The sequence below is a fragment of the Phalangium opilio genome, unplaced genomic scaffold (assembly GCF_054372755.1).
Source record: "Phalangium opilio isolate 3A_F unplaced genomic scaffold, DU_Popi_V2 ptg000082l_1, whole genome shotgun sequence".
NCBI classification, from domain to species: Eukaryota; Metazoa; Arthropoda; class Arachnida; order Opiliones; family Phalangiidae; genus Phalangium; species Phalangium opilio.
In genome coordinates this window covers 3,188,557-3,201,706 of record NW_028324189.1, presented here as the reverse complement: position 1 = coordinate 3,201,706, position 13,150 = coordinate 3,188,557, and the positions used below count along the sequence as shown (strand labels likewise).

The 13,150-nt window shown below is 35.6% G+C and overlaps 1 protein-coding gene across 8 annotated transcripts in view; it reads right to left on the bottom strand.

Annotated features, from left to right (window-relative positions):
- Window positions 1-13,131, bottom strand: part of LOC149650959 (RYamide receptor-like) — a 30,781-nt gene extending 17,650 nt beyond the window's left edge. Inside the window, exons 1-4 of one of the 8 annotated variants that reach the window (XM_089847688.1) lie at window positions 12,998-13,131; window positions 12,819-12,922; window positions 11,653-12,191; window positions 8,454-8,909 (exon numbers count right to left, since the gene is read on the bottom strand). In XM_089847688.1, the coding sequence (XP_089703814.1) occupies window positions 8,454-8,902 (449 nt within the window). In that variant the 5' untranslated portion in view covers window positions 8,903-8,909; window positions 11,653-12,191; window positions 12,819-12,922; window positions 12,998-13,131. Of the gene's footprint in view, window positions 1-8,453; window positions 10,077-11,652 lie in introns of those variants that run through there. The other 7 variants (XM_089847686.1, XM_089847684.1, XM_089847685.1 and 4 more) reach the window with 7 other exon arrangements.
- Window positions 13,132-13,150: the final 19 nt, after the last annotated feature.

Below are 13,150 nucleotides of genomic sequence, written 5' to 3'. Positions count from 1 at the left end.
GCCTTAAGAACGGAGCTAGACACCAAAGCAAATGCACCCCCCCCCCGCTCCAAAAAAATAAGATAGTAGAAAGAATAAGAATTGAAAATAACCCTTCGAACAGAGTAAGCTTTGTTGCAGATAAAAATGTTCCATTTTTTTGTAAGTAAGAGATTTCTTTCTAAACGTTTGGTGCGTGAAAAGAGACCCTATAGCTGAAAATTGAAGAATTTCGCAGATAAAAATGACTCGCTCTCTAAAGTGTACGATCGTACAAGATTTCTTTTAGAAAATTTCAGCCCTAAGCCCTTTATTACTGGGAAGTATTCCATTAAATAGGGACACTCTAAAAATTCAACGTCGTGAGATTTTACGCTAGTTTCGGCTCGCTCTCTCATAAAATACTGAAAGACTAAGTTCAATTCCTACTAAGTAAAAGATAAATTTAAATTCCATGAAATTTAAAAAGAACTATTCGTTTCAAGGTGAGAAATAAAAGAAAAAAGTAAAAACAGGAAAAAATTCGTATTGCTCCTGTAAGGTAGCTTCTCCCTGAACAGTGGTGTGCTGCGGGTTAAACATTTCTACAGGCGCTCGTACGAAAAGCATTAGATGTTTTACTCCTAAATGTGGGCTTTCCTTTAGAGTCACGATGAACTTGAAATATTCATAATTTCATTATTATGGTGTTTAAAGGGGTAGTATAAAATTGAGATTGTTTGTTTAAAGATAATCCTTACATTGCCCAAGATTATTAAAGAAAATTATTCAAAATATAACTATTGATTTAAATATTAATCATAGTTGAATTCAAAACACAATATAAATAAATATTTTCACCGTATTTGTTTTCAAATATTATCATAAGCCTTGGAAGTAATACCACATCTATATCATAGCCTTTCTAAATCTAATTTAGCTAGGTTGAGACTGGATTCCTTATCATTTCTGGAAAGCAAATTTAGCTTGTTTTCTTGTGTTGTTAGGTTTGAAACGTTGAATCTCCGCATATTAAACAGCAGGCTCCTATCTCTTTACATAGCAACATCTCATAAAATTTGATTTAATTTTATGAAAACTCAAAATTTTCAACCTAAATTTCTCCAATCAAATGTGAGATCAACACTTGTTTACAAAACAGACCAGACACTGTACAGGGTATATTAGAGTGTCTGGATCATATCAGACAACTTGGGGGGGGGGAAATTGAACTTTATGAATTTAGACTTCATTCCATGAATGTTTTATAAGATTTCCTAAAAATCCCCGAATTCAATCTCCGTTTTTCTCCGGGCCTTAAAACCCCATTTCTATAATCTTATCCTAACATCCTCCTAACGTAGATGATATGAAATCCTGGATATTTTGGAAGTCGATCGGAAAAACGTCGGCACAACAAAAGAAAACCTATTGAACCGCCGCCCCAAGGCCTTATATTCCCCCTTTTATTCCGGAATACATCCATATAAACGCTAAATAACAAAAGATTTTAGAACCTGACCAAGGCTTACTTGGAAGAAGGAAACCGAATGACCCCTAGAGCGGAAAAATATTCTTCGGTCAATAGCCACCAGTGGTCAACAATTGGCGAGTGGCTAGACGAGATCGTAGACCTATGACCCTCTTGGGAATCAACCCAATAACCATTTAAGAGGGATCGGGTGTTTTATATACTTCATAATATACAAGGATCAGACGATGAAACCTGAAGTCCCGTTTTTAATTTGGCTCTGGTTATAGTTGAGCTAGCAAAGGGGATAGTAACTGCCCATCAGGATGTTCTGGTTAATTTTCTAGGCATTATTACAATAGGAGACAGTTTTACCTACATTACTGGCCACCATATTCCAAAAGTTATTCCTTAATGAGTACCAGGTCATGAAGGAAAAATAGAAGAGGAAAAGAGGGTGCTCTTTCTCAACCTATCCGACAGTTCTTAAACCCAGAAGTGGGAAAATATCCTGATAAACATTCGAGGGCGCTACAAAGGTTCCTTTGTCACGTGACTACATTTTACCAGGCTGCAAACAATGTATTTCCAACACATCCCATCCTCCCGCTGTGATAGCTTAATTGGCATCAAAAGACTGGTCCTGTAATTTCATCTCCTTTCTATTTTCCTCCATGACTAGGTAAAGTATTTTGGGATGGACGTTGATTATCAGTAAGTTCTGGTAAGTTTGGAGTTTTTGGAAAATTTGTAATTGAATATAGCAGACTAACTTTCGAACTTTGTTAAGATACGTCTCAAAACTTTACGATATATCTTATAACCAGTTTAACGTTCGTGTAGGCCATACTGATCACATCCTATACTACACAATTCCCAATAGACACATCTTTATATTTGCGTGGGACTGCTATCTACGGGGTAGACAGAGTTTTCGAATTGAAATGAATATAAAAATATCAAAAAATGGCAAAAAGTAGCTTTTCGAGTTGGAAGGCTTAACCATCTTCCAATACAAAATTGGATTCCGATTTTCTGAGTGTTTCTTTTTCTTTATCTTTCTCTCTCGAATCTCTTCTTAAAGAAAAAACATTCTTATTCGAAAAGCGCGTCCTCGTATAACTGTTCTTTGAATCTTTTGTTTTGGGTTTATTCCGTAAGACATTTCACTTTTTCAGATACCCCAGGGGACGCAATAACTTGAAATTTTTAGCTTTATAAGCCAAGAGATCATACCAAGCTGAATGTACAACGCTGCAACAATCAATGTTGCTATAACCTTCATAGTGGTCAGATTTTCTTGATTTTTACTATTGTTTTAAGACAACTCCGAAATTGGACAGTCACAGATATTGAGTCCTTGTTTTTTAGGAGCAAAGAGTAAACCCTATTGCCAACAAATATTATATCACCTTTCAGTCGAGGGGTAAGTCACCGAGTAATCAGTGTATATTACATGTGATGGTCGAGATCACAGTAGACATTGGTTTCCTGAAACTACCTCACAAGGAACGCCCCTCACAGCGGCATAGACGCCTCTCTTCTTATCAGAGAGTGATTAGCCCCTCGCTTTCAGTTTAGGTGAAAGAAAAACACCTAACGACTTTTTAATACAATTTATGGAGTATCAGTTTTTACGAGACGAAAGATTTTTTTCTTGGAAGCTCTACTCTATCCCAAGAGAAGAAAAAGACTGGTCAAAATACTAAAAACCAATATTTGCTATAAATATGATAGGGTTATAAACACCAGCGGTCTTGAACTCTCTATGGGGAAACTGGGAGATAGCCTATGGATAAAAAACGACCAATAGAAAAACACTGTATATTATGTACTGGAAGAGCGCGATTCCTCGGATCGATACAGATTTGTTAGGGATACCATGCTATAGCACAAGGACGGTGCAGTAATGAGAAACCACCGCATCACAATGACCTACAAAATTGCCTTCTAAAACGAGCCTGTTTTCATGGCGATACCAAAGTACGTAAGGGTTCACCAAACATCTATTACGAAACGGTAATAAGTACAAAAATATGCCTTATCTCTAAAGTTCATAAGATATGTTTCATAAGTATACTTCGTAATGCTAGAGACTTACTGAGAGCTTGTTCGAGAACGACACGGTTTTGCAGTCCATCTTCCTATTTAGTCTGCACTAAGCCTTTGACAGCGTCTCACCAGGCGTCGCTTTACGAGAATCTATGACCTACTTCAATCACTTCATGACAAGCTCCAGTTTGTAACCAGTGACAAACTTATGGCCAACATATCTCATGAACTTATGGTGATATCAATGGCTTCCTAGCCACTCAAGGATTGTAGTTTTTAGTTTAAAGTGTCTGTAGAACTTTCAACTAAAGCGTAGTTTTATTTATAAGAGAAGCGAAAAGCGATGGAATCTTTATCTCCCCTTCCTTCCCTGTGTTTGATTTAAACTTCAAGATGTGGGCGGTAATTTAATAAACTCAATGACATCAATAAATAAATATGATACAAGCTTCTTCCCCCATCTCCAAGTGTCATCGCACCACAAAAATGTCACGTGTCGCTCATATTTTGACATATTTATCTTAGTAAAGAAAGTTTTGTAATGCCGTCATACTGGACATGGCAAACGACTCAACTTGAATGGTGACATTTCAAAGAGTCCCAAGTATATTATACAAACTTTAAACGTCTTTTCAACAATCTTTTCTTAAATTTTGTTTAAACGAAATTCGCCAATCAATAAAATCGAAGCTCTCAAAATTATAATACGGTTATAGAAAAATCTCAACGAAAAAGAAATTTCAAACCTCAAAGAATTCAAGTAAATATTTAAACTCTCAACTTTATATGTTTTAAAGCAATCGTAAAGGCATTTTTTTTTTAACTCTTTAAATCACCCAGATGGAAATACCACTAAATAAAAATAGTTTAAAAACCCCATAAGGATCTATAAATACGAGTTCCCGATAGGCATAGATATAAATCTGTCTTTTAAAATATTTAAATAAATATAAAGTACTCTGAAAAAAAAGCAGAAACTAGGCTTATGTTTGTTCCGAAAATCGTGGGAGGGCGAGCAAGGAACTCGCGGCTTATATCACCATTGAAATTGTACTGAAAAATCTGGCGCGGTTTCAAAACGGTTATCCCATCGGTAACCCGTCGTAGCGGGAGGTATTAACATCGGAAATATTCCTTAAACACTCCATTCTATTCCCCCATCACCGAAGCAAAGCTCAATGGTCAAACCAACCGTGATATACTCCCAGTCCAGGATTTATAGTGTTTACACGACGAATAGAATTTCAAATGAGAGGCTAAGCGGCTCCCCGGATTTGGTAAAGTATATTTGTTCTGTTTCCAGAACCATTCGTTGCCCTAACAAGCTAGAAATACAGGTAGCCCGTCCCGAATTTTACACATATCAGATCAGATCATAGCTGCATCGCTGCACATAACCCCCAAGGAGTAATAAACACCTTTTCTATTGGAGAGTAAATGCAGGATGCGTAAAAGATACAAAGGCAATGCTGGATTGGTCAGTTTTGTTTAAATAACAGACCTACTTGAGGCGAAAACGTTTGCTAACCCTAACATGGACTATACTGTGTCATTCGAGGCTCGGGTCTAAGCACGTGCAATCATTTTAGAAACCGTACAGTTAAAGGTGCAGCTTGTGAGCTAACCGGCCACCTTGTTAATAGACGTACCCTTCTTGGTAAAGGCCCTTAATTTTGTTTTCCATATTTTAACAAATCAAAGTTTGCTATGTAGGAAACCACACCAATGTTGTTTCGGTGTTTTTAAACCTTGTGAATATTTAAGAAGCCATACAAGTGATAAATGGACATGTCATACGGAATTTTGTCCCTAACTTCCTTTTTAATGTCAAGTTGAGGCGTTGAGATGAATGGTCTAAGTGGGATTTAGATTTAGTTCTGCGAATAAATGGTGGAGTTTATCCATATTCCCCAGCACTCCGACCTGAGAATCGATATAAAAATAAAGAAAGCGTCATTCCTATAGTCCCTAAACCAAATACCGTACATCCACCGGACAGTTTAGCTTAGTGCTTTCTAGAATTATAAATGAAATAGAAGGGACATCCCCAAGAGAATAGCTCGAAGAATGACAAGAATTTTAAACAGGTCTTTATGAATAATATGATCGAGTTTAGTTTAAGTATTCCTCTTCCGTATACCGTTATTTTAGATGAATAGAAATTTTCTATTGCATTAAATAAATGTCAGCTAAGGCCGGATTAAGCAATTTTGAGCGCCGAGTTCAAGGCAACTCGGTCGGTCCGAGAAACCCTTGCCTTCCCTTAATCCCGCCTTGACGTCAGCAGTTGGCGAGAGATTAGCGTTATAATATTCCGCTTTTTGATGACTTAGGAAGTGAATTTTCTGCGTTTCCGCCCCAACTTCCTCAAAAAATATCCAAATATAAATAATTATGAACGGAAAATATATTTTTTTTTTTCATTTTAGCTTACGGCACGCTATAACAACATTGACCAACTTGATATACTTTCAAAATACAAAAATAAAACCCATCCACCCTTTATTGATGTATTTATGAGGACAGAAAATTACCTATTAAGTAATTTAATGGTAAATTCTTCAGACTCTAGCACATTATGGTGTTACATCCTCCAAGATAAACAGATATAGTCTGTAATTGGCAGATTGCAAACATCTTAAAAGGTGCAGTTGACAATGTTATCTTTCATGGTTATACGGAAAGGCTTTTAAGAAAAAGAGACACTTCAAAATTTCGGAGGAATTAAAGGTGAGAATCTTCCTGTTGGAAACCATAAACAAAACTCTTCACGTCAGAATGTTTGTCCCAAGTTATTTGAGTCTTTTCTCGCTCCGTTTATCTTTTGTGTCAGAGACAGGAGAGGGTATCAACTAGTCAATGAAGAAACCTTCAAATAAACATTCCAAAGAAGCCAGAAGTATTCCAGATTGGAATGTTTTCGTTTCCGAAGCGATTTCGTTAAAGGGTTTCATTTCCACCAAAATATTTTTCTCTGATTTAAAAGCTTTTCTTGGAACACCTTGATTTAATTCAAGTTTGCTGAATGTATAAGCCATAAAAACCACTTTTCTGGATTCTATTTCTTCAAAGATTGAATTTAAGGGTCAAATTTTAGACTTAACGCAATCTAATCAGTAAATTTTGATGACAATGAAGAGTATAGAAATTCTCGCCTAATATGCAGTTTTCTAAGCTAGATACAGTGATGGTAAAATTTAATCCTTAATTGAGTTAATTGGGGTTAGATATCAAAGGCTTTATAGCGAGTATAATTAAGCTTTAAGCGTATTTAACCTCATTAATGCAGCAGCAAATTTAGAGGTTCGATATATACATTAAATTGCTTGCATATTCGCATCCCGTGGGAAGGCGCCGAAATCAAAGTCTTCATTATAGTTACTAATAACGGTTGAAACTACATATTTAACCAAGTTATTTCAACGTTTCCATTATAATATTTGACGTTAGAATACGACTATTGAAGTAGACTTGGATTACAATATTATCGAATGAGATTATCATTAATACTGCAGATCTCAATTTGATATTACAAGAGTTGAAGGACATCACTCCCGATTGTCGCTAAAGAAAACAACGGTACGTTATCCATAAGCCAGGAAATGTTTTTCTAACTTGCACGTGATTAAGTAGAACTAAATATATAATCGCGTGTGACGTGCAGAGTGGTATATGAAAAACCTTCAGACGAGTTAACGTGGGGTTAATTGAATATTGACCTTTTCCTTTACCCATTTGTATATTCTGTTAGTGTACTCAGCTCTTATTTAGGTGCCACACTTATAGAAAATGACCAATGGGCTGGGAACCTTACGTGTCAACATCACCCAAATGTAACTAACTTTAAACGCAGTCTTAAATAAAAAAATAATTGAATTGAATTGAATTGAATACTCTAAATTTCACAATCGAACCCAATTTTAAAAACTAAATATCTTTTAAGAGATTCACTTCCGTGTTAAATTTAAACCTTTCCTAAATAATGCACGGAATTCCCGTGAAGACCAATGCAAATCTACAGGGGAAACAAAAATCTAATACAGCGAAATTAATGCGATCTCAACGTACCCGAAAAATCGCTACCTCCCTTGAGAAAAGCAATTTTTCCTTTTGGATAAATCCCTTAAGTGAGAACGGAGGTGTTTATGAATTAATGAAATTCATACAATGAATAACAAAAAGGGCTCATCAAAAGTTTCTTTCGAGGCATTTTTCTCGTTTGATTAAAAGTCGTTAAGGAACGTAATTATAAAAAGAATGTAACGACGAAATATGGTGACAAAAAAAGCTTAGTGTCAATGAACCGCGGTAAGCTTTACTTCTTGTGTAGTATAATTAATGAAAAAAAGTCTAGCTCATCTGGGGTTATAAATAGAGCACTTAATTATTCAAAGATTATTTTGCAGCAGAAAATTGAAAAATGAAATATTTGCTACATTTTTAGTTTCATAAATATATACAGTATTAGCATAAGTCTATAAGATATGTTCCATAAGTATGACACTTCCTATACTTCTATATATTCCTATAATTCTAGAGACTTATAGCTCGAGCTAGTTCGAGAACGACAAGAGAGAATTGACTACACTCGGTGGTTAATTTTGCAGTCCATCTTCCTATTTAGTCCGTACTAAGCCTTTGACAGCGCCTCACCAGGCGTCGCTTTACGAGAATCTATGACCTACGTTGTCACTTCATGATAAGCTCTCAGTAACTAGTGACCAGTGACAAACTTGTGGAACATATCTTATTTGATGCGCAAATAATTATTTTTCACACTACCCACACCCATAAACATCCTGAAGTTGTTACATAACAAGTGAACTTTAAATGGTTCTAAATGATACCAAGAAAAATATAGAAGTGTCAATGTATCATCAATTAACTGCAATTTTAGAATACCCTGTGTCGCTTCTACGTTTTTTCTTGATTACAATGAAAAGATAGAAAAATCAAATGTAGGCCTACTTACCTATCAATGCCGACAACCGTCAAGGTGTAAACGCTAACCAACACGGAACAGTGCTGCATGAAGAGTACCACGGGACAAAAAGCGGGTTCGAAGATCCATCTTCCCAGCATGAAGTCCAAATAGGTGAATGGGATGGAGAATACGGACATTGTGACGTCAGATATGGCAAGGTTGACCAAGAAGACCCTCAACTCTCGAGATGACCTCTTGCCCACTATCAGGACAACGATGACCGTCAAGTTTCCCAATAACGATAAGAGAGCGGTTAAGGAGTAGAGAATGACCAGGAAGACTTGGTATTCGCGACTCAGAGCTTCCATCGAGGACTCGTCTATTTCTAAGGATTGGTCAAGAGGATCTCCGGACACGTTCGGGTTAGAGTAGGCTTTGAAATCCATGCTGGAACGATTGGGGTTCTTGTATTTATCGAAAAAATGAGTCAGAACCATGGGCTACCTGAAATACCAAAGTAGAATATACTTAGTAAATAGTTTGAATTTTATAAAGGTCAAATACAAATTTTCTATAGAGTCAAGTTTACCAAAAATAAAATAACCCTTAAGGAAGAACGTGCAACTCAAACTTCCCTTTATATATTTGAAACTTCTTTGCATTATTAAAGTCGACTAAACTCTGGACTATAAAGAGTAGAAACGGACACTATTTTGTAGGTAAAGTCACGCAAAAACTGTTTCCTAAAGAAACTGGAGGTTTTTTTGGAAGAACAGAATGTAACGCGATACCCTAAAAAGGAAGCAAGATTCTGTCGGAATTTGCAATTCTAATAATACAACTTCTACCTATATAAATACGTATATTGTACTACTTAGTTTGTTGCATATCAAATATGGATTGAACCTTGATAATAACTTGATCTACTATACGCTTTTTCTTTACCTGCACGAATTTTGAAGAGTAATTCCGTATATTAAATTGCTTCTTAAAATTTAATCCTATTTTAGGAAGTTTCGAATTACATTAAAAGGAAAATTAAATTATATACGCGGTTCATATTGTGATTAATTTGAACTCAACTTCGCTATATTTACCTACAGTATATTCTCGTAGGAACTGAGTTCATATTTTTATACTTTATTAAAGCTACGTGGTTTAGTTTGAAGCCAGATACAATTCCATACAATTAATAGATACCATAAAACAGGCAGCAAAATAAATATCATCTGACCTACTTAAATAACAATGCAATTACTGTGTTAATTAAACTATACAGCGATAACCTGCATGGTTAATTATAAATAATGATATTTGTCCAGTGTAGTAATAAATAGACATCATTTACGAATTAATCGCAAAGGCTTAGAATAGAACGTAACCTAAAGAAGCATATTTACTTAAACGTCATTGTTAAGGTCTTCCTTTTGTCTGGGATATTAAAGCCGTGAACATTTCTTTTTTTTTTTTTTTACTACAGATGACAGTTTCCTGTCCTAGCATTAGGTTAAACAATCGGCAGATGTAAGCGGCAAGAAAAAACGCGCCTTGATTGAATTGGAACTATGAAATGATTAAGCTAAAATGTACAAGTATTTCCGAGACGTATTAGGTCAAGGTTCATTTCATAAATTTCATCTTAATTTATTACTTATTAATTATTCTAAATACTGGAGCTAGGGAACTATTATTGTAAGAGAAATTAATAAAATCTAATTTTCAATTCAAATACGTTAAAATTTTAGTTTTTAATTATTTAAAATACACCGAGTTTTTCGTTTTTCCGGTAATATCTATGCGAAGGTTTTGTGACTAAGGTTTCCCACAGTTCAGTTCAAACAGTTCAGTTTTCGGTTCAGTTCAGTTATTTTCGGTTTCAGTTTAGGCCCTAAACTGATTTGATTGCTTCAGTTCAGTTTCAGTTTGCAAATCTCCAAACTGATCAGTTTTCAGTTCGGTTCGGTTTATTTATTAAACTGAACTGATGAAAACTGAACTGAAGAGATAGTTAAGTACGATTTCGATCTATCGCGAGAAACGATATCAATACGTTCCCACAAACATTAGTAGAACAATAGAAAACTGGCATCGTTTAGTATTGCATGCTGGATGATATTTTGGGGGATGTGTCGCGTAAAGTTACCTTATTAGTGTCGCGTATATTTCATCATTTATGTCTCTCTGCAGAGGGTCCCAGCTAATCACGGGACTTAAAGTAATAGCTTATTTCTATGCATAATTAAATATACGTATTTAATTGTGCATAGAAATAAGCTATTACTTTAAGTCCCGTGATTAGTTGGGACCCTCTGCAGAGAGACACAGGCTAAAAGAATACCAAAAATTAGTAACTAAAAAGGGTATCATAATTAGTTAATTAGTCAAAGTTAAATTTTCAATGTTAATAATTAGTAGTTAGTGAAATAAACAGGACTTTTTAGGGGTGGAACTTCACGATTCCAAAATACTTAGTAGTAGTAGAAAATGTTAGCGGTTAATAGTTACAATCTGGGTATTTTCGGCCTCTGACCCCGAATTTTTCTTCTTGATAACCTCATAAAGGGGTTTTCGGTTCAGTTCAGTTATAACTGAAAACTGAACTGATCAGTTCGGTTTCCTGGCTGAACCGAACTGATAATTTCAGTTCAGTTTCAGTTCTTGAAAATCTTAACTGAAAAGTTTCAGTTCAGTTTCAGTTTTAGTCCAAAACCGATTTGAACCGAACTGTGGGAAACCTTATTTGTGACGCGTCTGTTCAAAGTCCAAATGAAGAACTCGAGACGATCATAGGGGGATGAATTTAAGGGAGTATATTAATAAAGAAATACTAAGGAACCATATTCGCCTTGGTTTATTTGCTCCGAATATTTTCGATATTAAACATTTGCAAAAACAAGTAATTATATTAATTTGTGTGTTAAAATAATTTTTCCTTGCTTAGTTGAAATACATCTTATTTACTTTCCACACGCTCCTATTTTAAAACAGTACCTTGACTTGACAGTTCTAAAGACCTTGACATACCACAAAAATACAGGTCCTAATTATAGTTTTTGATGTATTAGTTCCTAGTTTGATCATTGGTTATAACTTCTATATGACAGTGCAACGATAACGTCACAACAACAAACAATGATCAAACAAAGTTACAGATTGCATTAATTACTTGTTTACCATGCCCTTAATTTGATGACGATAAGAAGTAAATAAAAACAAGCTATAAAAAAATTAGAAAAACAAAACTTACCAATTAAAAAGCTACCCAAATCCAAATTGCGATAATTCCAATTGTACCCATATACGGGTGACCGAGTCAACAGTACTCATTAACTCTTACCGGACACTGAATTACGCGCTACTGGTCAGAATGACCGGCCCAGTATGAGCCTTCCTTCTCAGTCTAAACCGTTATACCACTGTTCTCGGGAGATAGTCGAAGAATGCGAGGTTGTGAGCCGGAGGAAATACTCCAAACGCTCTCTAGCCAGTCCTCCAGACCTTTATTCCCCAAGTATAAAAAAATTAACCCTCGTCGCGCCTGCGTCAAATTGGTATACCTGTTGATCGTGGTGGTTTGATTCTGTCCAGAGAGCAAGAATATTGTGAGACGGGAAAAATTTTAAAAGCATGCAAAATATAATTTAGCTTTCAACTATGCACGCGCCATTTAATTGCTTATTATTTCTAAAGGGTGCTATGTTGTTGTCATTAAGGTTACATAATGTACGGTCGCGCAGACTTGACTTGTGTCTGTGTCTCCTTGGAACAAAGAGTGGCCGTACGAGCCTGTTAAGTGTAAATATAAGTTAAGAATGCCCTTCTTGAAAGGGTCCATGATTAAATCTCTAATGTCCTTTCAAAAGATTGAATACAAGCTTCATTTAAGGCATATTTACTTTACCATACTTACGTCAGAGAGTTCAAGATACGTACTGGCAAACGTATATGAATTGAAAATGTTTGCAATGTTTTGAACTTTAATTTCGTTAATTTTAAATTTCACATGAATTAGTATGAGTTAAGAAGACGGCAACCTCTGATCCTAATTATAATTTAATATTTGATCAATATCTAGAGCTCTGTAAGATCTTTAAGTGTGGTTGAAAGTTTTAGGCCCCAAAACTAGAATCATCTTTTTTAGGCTTAACGTTCTACAAGACTATTAGTGTGGTTGAAAGTTTTAGGCCCCAAAACTAGAATCATCTTTTTTAGGCTTAACGTTCTACAAGACTATTAGTGTGGTTGAAAGTTTTAGGCCCCAAAACTAGAATCATCTTTTTTAGGCTTAACGTTCTACAAGACTATTTTGACCATCATACGGTTGTTGACAAGTTCCGGAAAGCTTTCACCTTTACTTGCCCTTGACTGTAATCCCTGATTCTCGTTAAAAAGAAAGTAAGCGTCAACACTTACAGTTCGATTAGTTGAGTGTCCAAAGATTAGCTAGCTAGTCGAATGGAGACCTTTTTGGGATCGAGGAGAAAAAAAAGCTCTTTGCCACTTTGGGTGGGTTTTATCTTCAAAGACCAGAACAGTTTTACTTTGCTGCTTTTACACAAGCGTTCGAATGACTACTTTTGATCTATTCGGACCTGAAGGCATATATTTAAAAGGGTTTGAAAAGAGCTGTGATTTTCCTAAGTACACTCTCTGAAGTCCCATCAACGTTAATGTTTCAAGAAAGCTAGTCTTTGGTGGGTTACCACGCGTACGATACATTTCAAAACCAATTTCTAGCATACCAG